At 41.0% G+C, this 20245-nt stretch overlaps 1 protein-coding gene across 1 annotated transcript in view; it reads right to left on the bottom strand.

Moving 5' to 3' along the window:
* The window catches only part of csmd3b (CUB and Sushi multiple domains 3b), a 313752-nt gene that overhangs the window by 137038 nt on the left and 156469 nt on the right, over window positions 1–20245 (bottom strand). Inside the window, exon 5 of the mRNA XM_046418010.1 lies at window positions 13788–13995. Coding sequence (XP_046273966.1) covers window positions 13788–13995 — 208 coding nt within the window. The remainder of the gene's footprint in view (window positions 1–13787; window positions 13996–20245) is intronic.

The following is a 20245-nucleotide window of genomic DNA, read 5'->3' as shown; positions in this document are numbered from 1 at the left end:
CAATCATTAATGGTCACGAGGGTTAGAGAGTGTATGTCAGTGTGTGGCTATTCATAAGACAGTGGGGGAATGCTACTTAATCAGGCAATCTGTCTTAATGGCCTCCTCTAATTAAGACAGGAGGGAACTAGCACACACACACACACACACCTGCGAACACACACAGAGAGAGAGAGAGTAATCCTCACTCATACACGTGAATGCACGCGAAGAAATGAGTATGCACACACGCACGCACGCATACACACGCAGAAGGCTTCTCTGTCTCTGTATGCTGATTGATGATGGCTCCACCCAGACTTCATTCAGACCAACACTCCTGCAGTGAGCAAGTGTGTGTGTGTGTGTGTGTGCATGCGCAAGTGTGTGTGTGTGTGTGTGTGCATGCGCAAGTGTGTGCGTGTGTGTGTGTGCATGCGCAAGTGTGTGCGTGTGTGTGTGCGCATGCATGTGTCTGTTTAGATACACTGTGTATGTATGTGTTTGGGCGTGTTGTTTATATGTGTGTGTGTATGCGTCCATGCTTGCAGGAGCTTGCACGCTGTGTCACTCTCCATCAATCTCAAGTGGGCAGAGAGTAATCAGTGTTCACAACAGGACCCTGTTCTGTCTCTGCTCCCTCCCCTCCCTTTATCTCATCTAAATTTCTCTCCTCCTCCTTGCTCGCCTCCTCATAGAGCAGCAAGGTGGTTTTAAAATCGGCTTGTTGTCATGGACAGCTGAGGGCTGAAACAAAACATGAGTGGGTGGCTGTGGAACATATTGGGGAAAAAAACACTCTGACATAGATTATTTATAAAAGGAGCGAGCACTTTAAGCATTACCTACGAGACCATTAAAATGACAAAATCACTTGTACATTTCTGTTGCTGGGTTTCATAATTTGCATTAACTTCCTTAGCTACAAATAAGGTAATTTTTAAACGAGTAGCATAAAGTGTTAGGTGACAGTTCACTTCTAATTTTGCAGCCCAGTTGGCTTTTTTTCAAGCTTGGCATTGAAGAACGTAAGTACAGTGCATCAAGCCCTGACCTCAGCCCCATCAAACACCTTTTGGATGAACTGGAACACCTTCTGTGAGGTAGGCCTTATCTGCCAGACTCAGTGTCTAACCTCACTAATGCTCTGGAAGCTCAATGGGAGCAAAATCCTGCAGCCTGATTCCAAACACTTGTGGAAAGCCTGAAACCAGAAGAGTAGAGGGTGTTATTGTAGGGATGAGTGAGCATACCGTTATCTGTACATGTGTATCTGTATCAACCAACTAAATTATCTGCATCCGTACTGGAAATGGGTGGAGATAAATCAGAAGTGGATGCTGATTAAATCGACTATATGGGTTGATCAGAAATTGCCATATTTATATTTATTATCTTTACAGAACAGCCTCAAAATTGAGCCTCCTGATCAATGATTTTGATCATAGAGGAACACGTTTTTGATTAACTTTATCACAAGTAGTATTGACACACTTCATATCAAAAAAAAGTGCATTATCTGCACTGGAGCACACCCTCAACCCTGGTGTTACAGCAATGTATTTGTTCTCACAGTTTTGGAATAAGAGGATTAACATTCAACTGTCCACATAGTTTTGGCCATGTACTGTCCTTCAAAACGACATGTCACAAAATCAGTAAGTTAGTACAGTTGAAATCGTGCTCAAAGCACTGACTGCACTGGGCTGAAAAGCAAACATGACTTGGCTAGTGATGTAAATTAAAGCTCTGACAGGCCTACTTTAAAGAATTTATAACAATTTAACTGCTAAAAAAAATAAAACTAAATTATAATTGTAAAAATGATAAGAAATGATAATATATTCAAATAAAGGAGCAGAATATGAAGCAGAAACGGCTGAGTTCAGTTTATCATGGAGGGAAGTGCCCTGTGTAAAACATTTTATAGCATCTGTTGTGTAATTTATGCTTGTGATGGCAGAGCAAGCAGGTTACAAATCCAGCTAGCTAATTCTACCTCTTAATTTAGAGGAAAACACAGTTCTGGCCAAACACTCACATACTGTATTACATCTTAGGAAAAAAAATGGTTTTGGCATACTGCACTACAGAGGACAAACGGTGTACTTGTCTATTCATCTGAGCAGATCTAAGACAAGACCTGGACCTAAATTAGCCCAAAACAAAAATGTTTGACCTCAATAACGGAATAAAATACAACTTTACTCTGGAGTGGGTTTTCTCTAGAGTTAAGAAGTATTATTTCTCTTTATTACTCCCCACACTCTCCTTCCCTCTCCTTTCTATCATCTCCCCTGACTCCTTTCCTCTTTATGTCTTCTTCCTCTCCTCTCCTCACAGGCACTCTCTCTCTCTCTCTCCCTCCACTCATTTCCTGTAGCTCAGTCTCTACCCAGAAGCCACTGCAATTCTGGGCGACTCCCTGCCTCTTCTCAAAACCCCTTTCGTGTGTGTGTGTGTGTGTGTGTGTGTAGCCTACGGGGCAGCACAGTAATCAGAGCAGATAGAGGATGGGAGAGAAAGTGGGAGAGAAGACAGAGACAAGGAGGGAGAGCTGGTGTTATTATTATTACATTACATGATAATGTCAGCACCCTAGCTACTGACTATTCAATACACTAGACTTTCCAAGCACATGCACACACATGCACCCGGAAACACACAACCAAACACAGACATAAATGCGTACAGACATGCAGACTGGGTTTGGCACAAAGAATGACAATGACAACATTTTTATGATGGCAGAATTAATTTGTGGTCTGGCCCAACTACATATTGTGCTCCAGTGGTGCTCAACCTCTGGGCCAATCCCTTGGGTTTGGCTTAGCACCACCTGGAAAGGTTATTCACCACGGGCTTGGTAAATATCAAAATTCACTGACCAACAACAGTGACCTGCAAGAACACATCTCTTGTAGTGATGAAATGTGTGCACTGAAATTAATGTCTGACGTCTACACAACAACAGCGTTTCATAGCACTTAGCTTAGCAGATATCTTTTATGATAAAAAAAAACAAAAAAACAAGCCAGCTGTGATTTTTAAAAATATACACTTCTGCTAATCTGCAGATTCCATTCAGCGCATATTAAACATTTCAGTATCACTTATCTTCACATGCAAGCATGAAAAGTGAGGAAGTAGTTAAAAGAAGATCTGCCTTTTTTTTTTTGAACCCAGAGAAATGTGTAAGCTACGGGCAATTGTTTGGATGACAGCTGAAAAAAAAAAAAATACAAAGATCAAATGTGTACAAGATAATCACGATTTAGCTCTGTCATGGTGCTCTGTGTAATTAAGTGCAAAAGTTGAAGATGCCTCAAAGCCCTAGAATGGAAGTGACCTATTTTTTTTTAAAAATCCTGAGTGAACATGTATAACGTGACTTTGTTTGCGTAAACACTATAATCAAATTATCATACACTAATCTAATTATAAACCTTACTTCAATTCTAAGAGTAATTTGATTAAGCTGTTAACTTGCATAGCAGGAGAGAATTTATCTCAATATACCCATCTTAATGCAATCTTGCATAGTGTGTTGATTGAATTCATTGTCATGTGTTTTTTTCCCTGACAGGCACCTACAGTAATACAGCCAGAAACCGCCCCCCTCTCGCGTTTTTCAGCAGCTCCGATGTAACAATTTCGCAGATTGTTCAAATTTGACACATTAATGCAAGCTGCGAAAAAGCCAGCCGCCATAAAATGGACAGTCTCATATACTGGGTAAGCTGCACAGCTTGGTAGAGCTAAGATGGATGGGCTTAGTTGGTGTAAAGTGTTTACATCTCTGACCAATTTTCTGTAATGCCAGTAATTTCACAGTTCTCTGCAGGTTTTAATCCTATCATGAACACTCCCTATATGACCCAAGTTTAAAAGAAATGGTGGATTAACATGGCTTTAATGTAATTGCAGTACTCTCATGATCATGTTTAGCCTCACAGGTACAGGTACAGTTTCAGTCTGCATGTCTCCGTCTGTCCTTCTCTGCCGTTCTCAGTCCATCTCAGCCTCTCTGTCTCTTTCTTTCAACGACCTCTTTCCTCACCCATGAGTCCCCCTGATGTCTTTCTCTTCGTGTATGTCCCCCTTTTTTCCCTTTTATTCTTCTTTCCACCTCTCTTCTCCTGTCAACTCTCATCTGCCCCCCCCCCCTTGTCTCCAAATCCGCACCCCTGCTTTCGTCTCCCCCCTAACTCACCTTTTTACCTCTCATCTCCACTTCTTCTCTCCTGGCTCCCCTTGTCACCCCAATTGCCCTTTCTGCTCCTCTTCCTTACCCGTTCCTCTCTCGTCTGCTGTCTATTTTCCTCCCTCCTTCCGCGTGACCTGACACCGTCTCCCTAAAACACCATGACACCTCTCTTGCTGTCCTCTCTCCCAATTTTGCCTCCCATCTTCCCTCTCCTGGCTCTCTCAAATAAGAGTGTGAGTTCCCCTAAGATTTTCCTAATTTGTTTCTAAGAATATCAAAGGTGTGGGTTAATATTGGGGTAAATTTGCTTAGACATGCCTAGACAATAGACTTGTAGACCTAAATTATGCTTTGGGCAACCAGAGATTGGATTTAAAAATTGATGTCCCCAGAGAGACAGTGTGAAGGTCAGTGGTACAACCTATAAACCCCAATGTTGCAAACAGATTCACAGGAAAATAGTCTGCATCATGAACTTGTTTACAAGCCCTCAATGAGAGTCATTTGGCCCATGAATGTGGCTGGTAATGGGTTCTCTGGAGTCCTCCCTGACTCTAAAATAAGTGGATGATGTGATTTGCAGCAGTTCATTTTGGGAAAAAGGAGGGGAAAAAAAACAACAACAGAAAAACCCCTTCTCTCTGTGTTTGAGGTATTATCTTACTCTACTGTGATAAGGACAGCCAATAATTTAGATGCAACAACGCTGGCTACACAATGACAGAGCAGTGCATTGAAAATTCTACACATATAAAATTGTTTATCCAACATAATAAACACAGAAAATGAGAGCAAAGAAACACCAAAAAAATCTTTGAAGTTGTTTGTAGTTTTTATCCTCTACTATCGAGTCTGCTTTTGTAAACTGCCAGGCTGAAAACCAATAATTTCTTGTCATCTCTGGTTGGATGTTTCAAATCTGTTTCACCTCTCTGGCATCGTTACAGGCACAAGAGAGAGCAATTTTGCACCAGTAACGGCACTCACCAGTGATGTACTGGCACACAATGGCGTTAGTGTCTACATTACTGCAGCAAGGTAAGAAACTAAACCACTGAAGGTCAGCAAAATAAGATCTTCAGGGGGTCTTAAGTTACATGCTGCAACATATTTGAGTGTTTCGGCAACATGCATCACAGTCACTATTCTACTGGTGTAAAGTGATGGTGCTTGCAAAAGCTGGCTGATACCACCACAGCAGGAGTAACTGGGATGTCAGTGTCAGTAACTGAGCCTTGTTAGGCACCTGTCATGTTGGAAACTGCTTTTACGGTTGCTTAGTTTGTAAGCTTGCTACCTGTAGCTAAATCCTCAAATCACTGTTTTAGCCTTAATATACATAAACATATCAGCCTTAAAAAAGAATGAGCATACATGACTTGTATTTATTGTATAGTTAATACAGTGACACACATTATGAGCAATGATAAAACCGGTGATCAGGTCAGTTTGGTAGTTTCACTGTCTTACATGTATACAGTGGCACTTCTTCTGAACAGAATTCATTCATAAGACATTTGCAAAGCCTTTTTATTTAAAAAAATGTGAGACCTGCATTTTTTTTTTTACATCCTTGTTTGCTAGTCTGCTGTCTCTGCAATGTACCATGAAAAGATCAACTTTCTTGGCACATTACCACACCTGTCAATCAGAGGAATAGTGTGAAACCATTGGCAAGACTGCGCAGCCCTGCTTGTGCCTGTGCACGTGCATCCTCTTGAGTTTGCAAGAGATACAGGCAAAACAAGGACCCACTCATCAAAACATTGCCACCTAGTGCTACTAGTGGTCAAGAACTCGAGAGAACTTTTAAATCCTGCCTGACTGCCAAGGTCTTTCGTCAAACGGCGTCACAGCCATTACTGACTAAAACTGGGGAAGTCAGGAGCCAGAGCAACCTGCCTCCCTGTTTTTGTGTATTTACATGCTTGTATTTCCTTGCATCTTTAGACATATATTTGACGTAATTGTGTGTGTGTGTAACAGGAAAGGGGTGTTGGCTTGTGTTCAAGGTCAGTGCTCCATTTCCTATTCGAGACAGAGCTTCTATCCCAGCATCCTCTCTGCCAGCAGCATTGATTAGCACTCGACAAACACAACATTTCAGCCTACACACACACACACACACACACACACTTAAGCTCACTTTGTCTCTCACACACAGCTCTTTTTGCATCATTCAAACAAATGTTAAGAGCCCAAAACTGCTTCACTGATCAGAGCAGAGACACACAGACACATTTGATGTGTTATGATATTTGTATTGACTAAGAAGACACACAGGCACAATGCAAAGCTAAACCAAGCAAAAGAATAGACCAATTTCAACAGTGCATAGAATGTGTAAATTTTGATTGATGATGTTGGAGAAACTGGGTTTGTATCTGTGGGATTAACCTGGACACATTCCAGTCTTACACTACTTAGCTGTTTCTCTCCAATAAATCAAACAAAATCAGCAGGTTGGCCGAACCCGCCATAATAGAGCCAGCAGACCAGGAACAAGGTAGAAGCTCCTTTTTTTAATTCAGAATGAATGAATGAATGGATGGATGGATGAATGCATGAATGAAAATAAGTAATAAAGGTATAACTTTGACCATTCGTGCAGATGCAATGAAAATACCACCATTAGGAGGATTGTTCAGGGTTGTATTTTCTTGTTATTTCTTATTATCTCCTAATAGTGACAAATCTATTTGCTCTTGCTTTGTTGGTATGACTTTATTCAGTGATCATGCCTGCATGTGTTTGTGTGTAGTAAAACAAACACATCTTTACTCACTACAACACCCACACAGTCTAGTGGGTGCCATATAGGAACATTATGCTCTACTGAATTGAGATGCTTCGATTTATCCAGGACTCAGGGGTGCATGCTGCTGAGTTTGCATCACCATACAGAACCAGATGTGAAGACGATGTGTTGATGTTTATCTTAGGCTCCACTATATAAAGCATGGTTGGAGAGTTGAGTGTGGGTGGAAGGATTAATCTTGCCAAACCATCACTGAAACAGATGCTGTTATGTGCCCCTGGCCCACGGTGTTAGCTACTGAAACACCAAGCATACAGAGATGACTGTCAGCAATGTGCACGTGTTCACATGCAGTTGGCCTGCTGTTTGCATGTACACAAACTGTACCTGAATTTCAGAATGTTATCTAGTACATATTGTACAATGCATGTATGTGAGTATATTTGTCACACCATGGCGCCTGGACAGATTGTCTGCTAAACCAACTCGCCTACAGTTTTATGACTCCGGGCACTTGGCAACAAGACTTCAAATCCAGCTCGAAACCTGACAAAATTAATTTTTACTGCCTCTAAGAAACAAATCCTCGACAAGCAGGAGATTGGTAGATGGCAGACTTTGAATAGCGCAGTCTGCTATTACCATGGATTTGGTGATGGGCTGTCAAGTAGGTGCACCTGAGAGCATAAACAGCATGCTATATTCTGGAGTCATGCAGGGAGAGACTTGCAAGACAGGGAGAGAAAGAAACACAGAGAAAGACAGACAGACAGGCATACAGACAGACAGAGAGACAGACAGACAGACAGACAGACAGACAGACAGACAGACAGATAGACAGATAGATAGATAGATAGATAGATAGATAGATAGATAGATAGATAGAAAAAAAGAAAGAAACAGGAAGAGAGATTATTCTGTTTAAGATGCTCTACTTGGTTTCAAGGACAACTGATTCTGAAACAACAAAATATAAAACTTGTGTGTGTGTGCACGTATATAAGTGTGTGTAGTGTTAGGCTAGGATTACAGGTACTTAGCTCACAGCGATATACTGCTCTCATAGGCGCGAGAACACCTTTCTGCATACCGATTAGACACAAGTGTCTGTGTGAGGAGAGTCTCTGTGAGTGTGTGTGTGTTTGTGAATGTGGGTCTGAAATGAGTAAAAGTGTTTGTTTGTGTGCCCGTGTGCCTTGTCTGTGTGTCAACGTGGATGTGAGCTACCCGTGTGTGTGTTGGCCTGTGTGATACTGCTGTTGTCAGCCCTGTGGCAACTGATAAACACGTAACAAATTCTTCCACACGCTCACATATTAGCAAATCAGCTATTAGTTTTCTCTCCTAATTGCCATAGGAAATGAGCATTTTAGCTATTAGCTTCTTACACAAATTGCCAATGGAAATTAGTATATTTGCATTTTGCAAAGCAAATGCCAAAGCAGTTTGTTCTGGAATTCAGAAAGCCTGCTCTGAAACACAGTGGTCAGTGGATTAAATCCTTGAACAAGGTGCAGCCCCTTTAGTTTTGTGCAGTACACCAAGTGTTCTCGTCTGGACAAATGTCACAAATATAAGGACATCTTTTTGTGTAAACACTTGATTTTACCTAAAAGGTGAACTGATACTTAGAAATTAGAATATTCTACTGTTTGCACTTCTCATGAAAGCAAATTGAATTCAGATCGTCTGGCTGCTTAGTGCAGAAACAATAAATAAAGATCTCATTTGCACTCTTTCACGTAGACTATTGTGCTGTTTGAAAATTATGTCCTGGGACTTCTCAGGGACACTCTCATTAGCCAAGTCATCCTCCAATGCATCCCTAACTTGGCAGGTACACTTATGAATATTTATCTGTCCTCCATTTCTTCCACTTTGGAATTGTGTTTTTGTTCTTCCACAAAAAAATGACTATACGCATCATGAAAATCAAATAAATGCACTGCACCATATGAAATCCAATCAAAGACCAAAGTTGGAAATAAAGTGCCGGTAATTGTTTTAAAGTACATTGCCAATAACAATTAATGAGGGGAGAGAGGGACAGAGGACAAAGACAGAACAGAGTTCAGCTAGAACAGACATATCAATGCATTGAAATGAGGGACATTTTTTTTTTTTAACCATTTCTTACATTAAACATCAACTCCGCTGGTACAGCTCTATAGTCAGGTGGTGGGGGAGGTTTTCAGACATTTAACTTAAGTCAAAGTAGTAATATCAAACTGTAAAAATATTCTACAACAACTACAAATACATGCAATAAAAATTGTACTAAAGTGAAAAGTATTAGCATTAAAACGTGCATCAAAAATACAACATACTCATTAGGAAAAATAATGACTGCTTTTATTGTCACATATTGCATAATTCAATTATTAATACTGTAACGATACCATTAATGCTGTAGCTGTTGAGGTTTTAAAATTATATATTGTAAAGGGTTAAACTACTAAATAGTAATGAACATAGTAAGTACGGTTTGTAACATTAAGTCCACATGACAGCTTTGTTACCAGCTATCTTTCAGACTAAACTTTGAACCTGTAAACATACAAGTACAACAGCACAGTACTTGAGTAAATTTACTCTTAAAGTTACTTAAAGTTACTCTCCACAAGAAGGGTGGAGTATTTCAAATCAACAGATGCAGAGCAGTGAAAATACTACATTACATTGGCGTCACTGGTGGACAAGCCCCAAAGAGAGCAACATCTGATGGTTTTATTGTCTGGTGTTTTGTATTCAGCACCTGGCCAGGGTTTTCAGTGTGCACACGCTGCCTCAAATAGGCCTTGGAGACAACCCAAAGGTGAAGATGACTGTTGACAAATTCCTGCATGTTCATAGAGAGACAGCTGGGCCAGATTCACCGTCTGCTAAGTGCTAACAGCGCTAACAACTTTCACACTGGTTTAAATCTGTCATCGAAATGAGCTCAAAAGAATGCCCCTCTGAACCTTCCCTCGTACATTAAAGGTCACAATGTGCTTCACATTCATCTACAATAATGGCAACTTCTGGTAACAAGATAGGACAATCACAACAGTTTAAATAGATTACACAGAAAATTAATATCACTTCAGTGTGTCTCTTGCATCCATAATCATCATCATTCTGATAAGATGGATAAATGAATGCTGTTTACAGAGACGGGGATGAAAACAGTTTTGTTTGCAGAGTGACTTTTTGTCAATATCAAGCTTCAGAAGTTTTCACGGGGACAAAGGGGACAGAAATCAACTGATCCTTCTGTATATACACAGAAAGAGAAAAGACATTACAAGGTTGCTACCCATGCTGACATAATTCTAAATGTTATTACTTCTTACATGCCAGCAAACACATATACTTTAGCACAGACAAAGACACGTGATAATTTGTGTTGGCTCAAGTGTTCAACCAATCAGCGTACACTTTTGTCTAGACCAATCACTGTGCACATGTCATTCAAGGTTCTCCTTGTGCTGGGAGAGAACTTAGGCTGAAGTAGTAGCCAAAAAGTTGTCAAAACTGACTTCCAGCAACTACAAGAGTTCCTAGTTCTTGCAGTGTAGACACAGTAACTAAAAGGGGGAGGGACTGTGTTCCCTGAAGCCAAAAAAACACCTATGGACTTGATGCGTTTCTTCAGAGATCTCGGTCCCTGCTAACACAATAAGTCCCAACTGATTTCACATAGTCATGGACAGCACTGATGAATTCCACAGCTCATTCACTCTGCAAATATACCAGCCAACCTAATCCCAGAGGCACTGTTCTCTGTTGAGATACGAGGGCTTTGAACTGGACTAAACTAACATCACTTTTGGACATGAGGTGTGTTTTGTGATGTGGTGGTATTCAACTGAAAAAAATTTAAAAAAGCCATTCTGAAGCCATGAGGGGATGAACCTGGATGGCAACAATGCTTAGGTACACTCTGGCATTTAAACAAAGCTAAATTTATACCAGGGGGTCTAAGGCAGCTCAGTTCATGTCATGGAAACATTCTCCAGACAATTACAACAACACCAGCAGCCTGAACCATTCACAGGATAAAAGAATCCATCAGGCCGACCTGGATACCTAAAACTGGGGAATATTTATCCACTCCTTAGGGGTACGGTTTTATTGATATTATGCCAAGAAATGTTTCATCTTCATGTCTGACAGGAGTGGCACCATGGATTTACTTTTGCAATGTTGCACATCCACAGCAAGACTTGAAGACTTGTTTTCTGCAATGTCCCTCTGAGCCTTGCATCACCTTAAACAATCCTTTTCATTACTTTTTTGACATCTCTGATGAACAAGGCACTATTACCCTCATGAGTGCTTTGTTTTTCTCACAGCTAGGAAGGCACTGAAGTCACTTAAATCAGGCGTCTTGTGGGTTCCAAAATGTACTTCTATAATTGTGTGTGCCTCAACAAAAGGAATGAGCAGAGTCCTTGGACACTACAATCTTGCAACAATCCATCTATTGATGTGTCATTTTATGTGTGATATATCGTGTATGAAGGTTAACATTATTATCTGATTATTTTCTACTGAAATATAAATCCTGTAAACATATTTATTTGTACATTGACTACCTTTTGAATTGCTTAGACTCATGAAATGGTTAGACAACATCAAAACCTATGACTTTATTCAAGATCATCTTCATTTCCTCACAACATCAGGGCAAGCTAGTAAAAGTTTTTCTCCAGGCTGTACCTTTGAATGTCACTGCTCTCCTCTCTGCACAAAGCCATAACAATATCATCAGCCTGGCTGCTGGACCCATCGTATGAGAAACATCAACACCCGGGCCTCAGTGCGCTGTATGAGGCTCCAGAGTTGATTCAGCAAGTAAATAAGCACATAGCAATAAGTTACATGAGCCAAGACACCAGTCAGACTAAATCACACACTGCCAGTCACCACCACATTACCCCCCAAAGGCCGACAATCAAACTCAGAGCAATAAATATTGGTCGTAAATACTCCTAAGAAGGTGATTTTTCACAGTAGTAAGGTTTTTTAATTTGCCCCCAGTTCAAAATGAAAGTTTGACTTCTGAATGGTCTGCTCATAGATGATATATTGACTGAGTGCTAAAGTACATCTTCAAGTACAACTTAATATCGGCCGATATTAGTGACCAATTCACGTAATTGGTCCCTTTTTGCATGTATGTTGGCTTGTCCTGCATATGGTCAGAACTCTAAAAAAAGATATGTCAAACGTAAAGTAAGTATTAAAGGTCAAATAAAAAAAGTTAAAATAAAAAGAACCAAAAATAAAAGGTGGCATTTGACTTTTACTTTGTCTTTCTCATTGGTCGGTTGTTTTGCCCTTATTTAAAGTGCCTAAACCATATGAAGTGTAGAATGATGATACCAGCTGGTTCTTTTACAAAAAAAAATAAATTAAATTAAATTAAATACAGCATTTCTGACCAATGAAAAAATGACTTATAATTTTCAAAGTAAGAAAAAAAGATTTAACCTTTACTGTGGCACGCAATTAGAGAAGATGTGAATAAGTGCATGTGATGAAAAGTGAGCAGCAGGGTACCATCAGTTACCAGCAAGAAATATTAATGAAAAGTTGTCAGTCGTAGAGTAGCAATAATAAACTGCTGCTGTGTTTCCACTATGCTGTGCTGCTTTTAGCACGACTGCTAGCGCACACGCAAACATAAACACGGATACACATGAAGGAGCAGGATGGTGTGCCCCTGTGCGGACACAATAACACTTTCCTAAAGGCAGTTGCCTGGTCATTATAACTTCCAAATCAATTACACATGCACACACACTAATATCCCTGAACCATGATTAGATTCATACAGGCTACAGCAACAGCAATGGTTGATCAATACCCTAATTTACCAACAATCAATAAGCAGCCAGAGCAATAAAATACTGTTATGAGTGAACCATCTGAAAATGTGAGAATATTATAGAAAAACATGCATCTAACCAGCACACATCAATTCATCTGTGAAGTACAAGACCCGTGCAGAAGGACTGTACATCAACATAAGTCTTCTTACACACGCCCACACACAAACACACACACACACACACACACACTTGCATCATACTTTAACGTTACATTTACATTTTCCATGGAAAAACTGCTGCACTTTAAAAAGGAGAGATAAAAACTGTTCTTTATACCTGTAATAACGTTTTCATTTTATTACCTGTTCTTACTTGAGTTCTAACTTCTTTTTATTAGCTGTTTCTAACTTTTTATGAGTAGATTCCAAGTGTGCTTAAATTGTTCCGGAAACACGGCGGTTACGTGACTACACCGTCTTTGTGGAAATGCCAGGTCAGAAATGTCAACTGAATCCTTTCCTTCCTTTCAAAGTATGGATTAGGACCACGATTATGTACGTCACAAGTGCAGCGGGGCTCTACTGTACCTCTTTTATTTCACTAACCGTGTTGTTTTCCTGCTGCTGGCAGTGGCTTCTGTGATGCTTTACATTTGTTTGGATATGTCAACTTTAACCTGTACCTGCATTTATGAAAGAATGGATACTTACACAAGCATTTGTAGCAATCATTGCACCTGGTGCAAACCTTAATATTCACCCCTGAATTTTGTTTTATGCCATATACAAATAATTCATTTTCACCATCAGGCTAAGTGTATGACTCTTACACCCGCAAATAACCTTCTGCAATTTAACTGTGAGCTATGACTCACCTCTCCAATGCAAAAAATTGCTCTGAAACATAAAATACTGAATCTGACACAGACAAATGCACAGTTCACCCACATTATCTCAGTTCCACAACACTATGACTGTGACATACACACATATGAGTATGTGAATAAATCAGTTAAATGACTCACCAAATGGTTGGTGGTTCAGATCCCTCAACTTCCAAGTAGTCGTACTTCTCCTCTGTCTGGAAGTCTGTAAAGATGACAGAGATGGTGTCTCCAGGTTCGGCCAATAGGATCCAAGTACAGTCGGCCTGGTTACCATAGTTGCCGGGGTAACCGGGACTGGTCACCACCCCACTGCCGCCCCTCACAGTGCCCCCACATGTGTCCTCAGCTGTCAATCAAATCAGAGTGACAAATAGAAAACCTGGGTTAGGGAGAGGAGGAGGGACCGAGGGGCGGACTTATTTTAAATTAATTTTCTTGCTTTCCGAATAAATTGTTTTCATAATAATTATTTTCCCAGCTATGTGAGATAGGGCAGTTCAGGTAATAAATGTATCAATTCAGCTAATTTACCAAATTAGTAATTAAGATCTAATTCTCAATAGACCTACAATTATTTCTCAAACCACTCAGGTAAATTACAGATCAGCCAGCCCAACTCCCCCCTCTCTCCCTCTATGAGGTGATTTTTCTTAATACCCTTAATTTTAGTACACTACAGATCAACTCTTTGCTCTCAACTCCTAATGTTATTTTGTGGCTTGAATGTTAGAAATGGATGACTTTCTCATGACACATAAACTGTCAAGTCATATTAGCAAACCATATTGTGAAAATATGGAGCTCTTACATCACACTTCAGATAGTGAGTAGAACTTTTTTTTTTTTAAATAGCATGAGCATAGCAATATATTAAGTAGTTTTTTAACAAAAAAAATAGCATAGTAATGGTAATATACAAATAGTCCTTTTTTGGGGACTATCAGTTTTCTGCTGGTACATTTTTGGGAATGACACTGTCTCCTTTTAGCCAGTTAGAATCAGGGGTGGGGGTTTAGAGGTCAGGCTGCATTTCCTGTCACACTCAGAGCTGATGTCCTCTCCTCCAATAACAAGGTAAGGTTTTGTTTTCTCCAATCACAGAGCTCCGCTCTCGTCTCCTCCAATCGCCACCAAGGACCCTTAGGTTCGACTGTTTCCCAATTGGCTCGTTTAGTGTCAACCAATTAATCCTCAATTAGTTTCCAAACATAAAGACCAGATGTGACGATCGGTTTGCCTAATTTTCTCCAATTAATGATCACATCTGATTGATAGTATTATTCATAATTGATAGTATCGCTGACTATATAACAGATAAAGACACATGGATTGCGCTGTGCACACGGCATAAATTATACACATATAATTTATACAGATACACTCTCGGAGAAAAAACATACTACATTGGACCTTGTTGTGTCACTGGGACATTCATTAAGAGGACTGTGCTCAATTCATTTTTGTAAAAAAAAATTGCTAAATTTTATATCCAATCTATGGAAATTCCTTCCTTTGAGAAAGGGGAATGTCAGTCTTAACATTTTGAAAAGTATTCATTCAAAGCAAATTGAGCCCAGCCGTGTATCCACTGCCCCAGTGAGGAAAGATACAATGTTGAACCTTTTTTTCTGAGAGCGTACAAGTCCAACTGCAAACATGGTATAAATTATACCTGTATAATTTATAGTCATACATAAAAGAGGCAATACTGTATGTAAACACACTCTTACAACGGACATGCATTTTCCTGCACATCAGTGAGTGCAATTTGGGATGACACATCACTTATACAACACGTCACATGCTGATATCATCAGCATGTGGAGAAGACAAAGAACCACCAGATGTGTTGTCCTTAAATTGCACTCACTGATAAACTGAAAAAGACACATCCTTTATAAGAGTGTAGACAGATGCTGTCAGGTATACATGCACATCCTCTGGGCTCATCAAGCTGGTGCTGCCATGGCGGACGCATGTAAAGATGACAGAGTTAAGATATGGACCAAGCCAGACTCCACCCACAGGAAGGGCATAGAGAATGACTGTGGTCCAAGACTAACATCGAGCAACAGACGATAACCAATAGAAATGAACAGAAACATTAGGAAAAGAAATCCGATGGAACAAAGTGCACTGAGTAGAGACAGGAAATACACAGAGGATAACAAGGTAACATAAATAGATAGGAACAGAGACAAGAACAGAACTGGAGTGAAACAAAAAAGATAGAAAGACTGAAATAGACGGTTGGTACAAACTGTATCAAATCGGAAATGAGAAACAAATTTAAGGGACTGAGCCTTTTTCAATAGACCAGAATGTGGAGTTGGGAACAATACAAGAGTTTCAGTTGTCGTATTAGAAATGATACTTGTCTCATAATGTGTTGGCACAAGCTGGAGAGAAGATGTGCATTGTCCCAAACCACAGGCGCTGATGTATTGAAAATTAAGTACAGAAAAGCATTGTTTATTCATTAAGAATTCATTCATTAAAACCGATTCATATCAGCCTTGAGTCAGTCAGCCAGCCAGGCAGGCAGGCAGACAGACAGACAGACAGACAGGCAGGCAGGCAGGGAGAGCAGCCACTGACAGACAGACCACTCATTTATCCAGATAGGCATTCAATCCGCAGCTAGACAGTTGAGGAGATTTACGTAAACGGCCCAACACCTCAAACCAAGACCTGCTGAGACCTGATCACATTTGCAGGAGAGCATGAATGTGTGTGTGTGTCTGTGTGTGTGTGTGTGTGTGTGTGTGTGTGTGTGTGTGTGTGTGTGTGTGAGCGATTGTCTGCACTGTGGGAGAGAGTGCTGCTTGTGGGATGACAGCTGTCACAGGTTTATCATGGCGACAGGACGTCCACAAGCACTGGTGGACATGTGCGTGCACGCACACGCGCACATCTCTTCCAGCCTTCCGGGTTATTGATGTGTCAGTGACGCTTGACAGACAGGTGGAAAGGCCTCAAGGTGCACTGATGTGTGGTTCTCAGTGAAGAAGAGGAAATGAACTTGTAAAATAATGAAAAAAGATTACTGAACAAGTGAGTCGAGCTCTTATGTGCAGTGGACCTTTGGTGATTTTGACATTATGATGTCATAGCATTAAGGGGCCTTTAGACAAGATGTGCTCTGACTTCTTACTCAAATTTCATTACTATAACACAGAAGAAAAAATACAGTATATTGAACACTCGACCATTACACCAACAGAGACTTTAATAATATAAAATGTAATGTTTTGTCCATTTGTGCAGTGGAGCATTTGTGACGTCAGGCACTGATGCTGGACAAGAAGACCTGGCTAGCAATTTCCGTTCAAGTTCATCCCAGAGGTGCTGGATGGGGTTGAGGTCAGGACTCTGTGCGGGCCAGTCAAGTTCTTCCACGCCAAACTCATCCAACCGTGTCTTTACGGACGCTGCTTTGTGCACTGGGGCACAGTCATGCAGGAATAGAAATAGGGCCTTCACCAAACTGCTGGCACAAAGTTCAAAATGTCATGGTATGCTGAAGCATCAAGATTTAACTTCACCGGAAGTAAGGAGCTGAGCCCAACCCCTGAAAACAGCTCCAAAACACAACTGGATTCAATGATAAAGAGGCCCCAATACTTTTGTCCACATAGTGTTTTTCTCACTACCTTCAAAAAAGCTGACTTGAATTTTGATGCAGTTCTGGAGGAAACCTGAAAGCCATGTAAGGAGTGGAAGTGATAATTTCAGATGACACATGATGCAATTAGGATCCTCACTAATTCTGTTGTGTGTCATTCAGTAACGGCAGGGCTGTGCTTCAGGAGCAGCTGCTCTAATAAAAAGTGACATTTGTTGCGTGCTCGCAGGGGGAGCGTGAGAAGTCCACATACCTATAGCCAACACTAATTACCTTCTGTGAAATGTGTGTGCGTACGACGTGACATGGAATCAGTCGGCTTTCCATGTTGCACCTGCTAATTTTGCATCATGATGATCATCTGTGTGACAGTGTCTACCTCGCATCATCTTCTGGTCCCACCACTTACAGTTGCAGTACACACTGAAATGAATAAGCCATTATTACCACAAACGCAGGTCAGTAAACCATATGTCATATTGTTATTTTCCTGTGATGATTCCAACATGCTCTACCTTGCTCCTAAGTATAGTGTACTGAATAAATTATCTTCTCGTTTTAGAATACCGAATCCTCTGAACTGAGCCGAAGAAAAGAATTTCATTACATACCAGTCTGATCAGCTTATAGCATAAATCTTTAAATCCAATAAGCATTTAAATTAATCTGTGGCTGACAACTTAGGACCACTGAGGTCACTGCTGCTGCATCTAATAGATGAATAGCGTTGGCTTGAAAACGGTACACAAAAATAAATCGATTGATTATAAAACAATTATAAGATGACTGATAGTGAGGTGACCGACGTTTGCTGAAAAACCTTCTTGAGTCAAGATAGAATCTAAATCTGTGTACATTCATGCTACTGTATTATGGATTAGCCTCCCAGTTAGCACAATATGGTAACCCTTTGGCCCTCCCAGTGACTTTTTCAAATTAGAACACGTATAGCATCCCTTAATTTCGTGTTGTCTTGCATATTGCATGTCAAAGATTTTACATAAACATAAAACATAAAATAGCAGAGGGGAAAACTCTTCTCTCTTCTTTCACCAACTTGAGAAAATCTGTCAGTAAGTGAGGGTTCTGCTGTCTGGCTGCACTGTTCTGCTGCGTTCTATTCTCTGCCTTTATTTCAGATGGCAACCTGGGGAGACTGAACTCAAGCCGATGCCCCAGCGCACTGACCCACAGGAGGAGGGAAAGTGTGTGTGTGTGAGGGGAGGGAGCTATATGTGTGTGATAGTTTGAGTGTGGTTCTGTGTATGTGTGTCAGAGGAAGAGAGAAGGAAAAGAGAGAGGTAGTGTTGGCCATGTTGCCTTCATTTCTTATCACATCAGCGAGCTGCGGTTGCCCTTTTTTTGCCTTTTCGTCCCTCGCTCTCCCTGTAGTTGTTGTGGTTGTTGTAGCACCACTTCTCTTTTCTTGCTCTGCTCGAGCCCCCCCATCCCTCCATTTCTGCATCATGATTATTTTTATAGTAAAACAGCACATCTCCTCTACTCTTCTCATCCTCCTCTTTCTGCCTCCCTCAGTTCCCCCCCAGTGCTTCCTTTTCTCGTCCTCATTCTATCCTTGCCTCCCACCCTCCGACTGCCTTATCTACCCCCCAGCCCTCCCTAACTCTCCCCATCTCACCCTCCCTTGGTCCGTCTCTCTCATAGCCTGGAGCGCTTTGATCACTCGTTCTTAGCTTCCTTATCCTGCCTCCCTCTCTCTCCCATCCGTTCATCCCCTCTTCCCCACTGTGCTGTCATCAATATCGCAGTCATCTGAGGATTCCCTCTTTATCCTTCACTGTCTCACTGTCTCTTTCTTTAAGATCTCACTCGGCATTTCACTCTCCGTCTGTCCCGTTCTCTCTCTCTCTCTCTCTATGTCCCTCTCTTCCTGCTGATTGATTTTCTGTTTAATGGCTTTTCGGGATTCATCCCTTTCTCTCCTCCCTTTCTTCCACTAGCCATTTCTTCCCCCTCTTCCTTTCCTTCTGTCCCATAACTCCAATCCTTTCCTGCATCACTTTGATAGGCAGATCACTATCACCATCAGATCCGTACACACATGCATACACACACATGCATACACACACACACACAGACTTCAATCACGGAGGACTCAGTGTGCTGTCAGCCTCTAAGGATTATGGGCCATCTACATCATCCTCTCCTCTCCTCTGTCTTCAGGCTGTGTCCATCCATCCCTTCAGCTCTCTTATCTACATCCACCCACCCATCCATCAACCTCTTGCTCCTCACATGCTGTAAAGCTGAATATATATAGCTACCCCCCTTTCACTACCTCCATACCTTTAAAACCTCAGTTCACCTGCCATGAATGACTAAACAGACAGGAGGGAGACTGTTAAACACGTGCACACAAATGACCCATTTATTTTTCATAAATTTCCTCCTGGTCTAAGGATTCACCGGACACTTCTCAAGCTTCCTGTGCAGCTGCAGCGTGCACTTCGTGGGGATGCAATTTCACTTGTAGTCTCAATGTCACTTTCAGCATCTAGTCATGCCAGGATGCATTAAGTCACAGTTCAGGATGCAGAAGAACAGGATCTTAGGGAGAAATCCATCAGATCTGCAGAACTATTCTTGGAACTGAAGGCACTGTGAACAGAAACCCAGCTTAGCTTTTGGATGCAGTCCAGCGGCAATGTTCATACAAGCAATGCAAAAAAGAGGCAGAGTGGGAAAACATGGAAATGTGATTGTAATTGTGTGTGATTGTGCTTTAAAATAACTAGGTGGTTATGGTTTGGAAAAGACTGTGATCATGCTTCAAAGAAAAACCAACACTGACTGAGTTTTGTTTTGTTGAACTAATCAAACACCCTGACCTCCTCTCTCTGCTGACTTTGTGACTCTGTAACAATGTCACAGTCAGAATTTCTACGGCCGATAGACGGTTTTGTCACTTGAATACAAATGTGCCGTTTTGCCGTATTTGATGAAACGGTGA

Source organism: Scatophagus argus, chromosome 17 (assembly GCF_020382885.2).
Source record: "Scatophagus argus isolate fScaArg1 chromosome 17, fScaArg1.pri, whole genome shotgun sequence".
NCBI lineage: Eukaryota > Metazoa > Chordata > Actinopteri > Scatophagidae > Scatophagus > Scatophagus argus.
The sequence above is the reverse complement of the archived record's forward strand: the minus strand, read 5'-3'. Positions and strand labels throughout refer to the sequence as shown.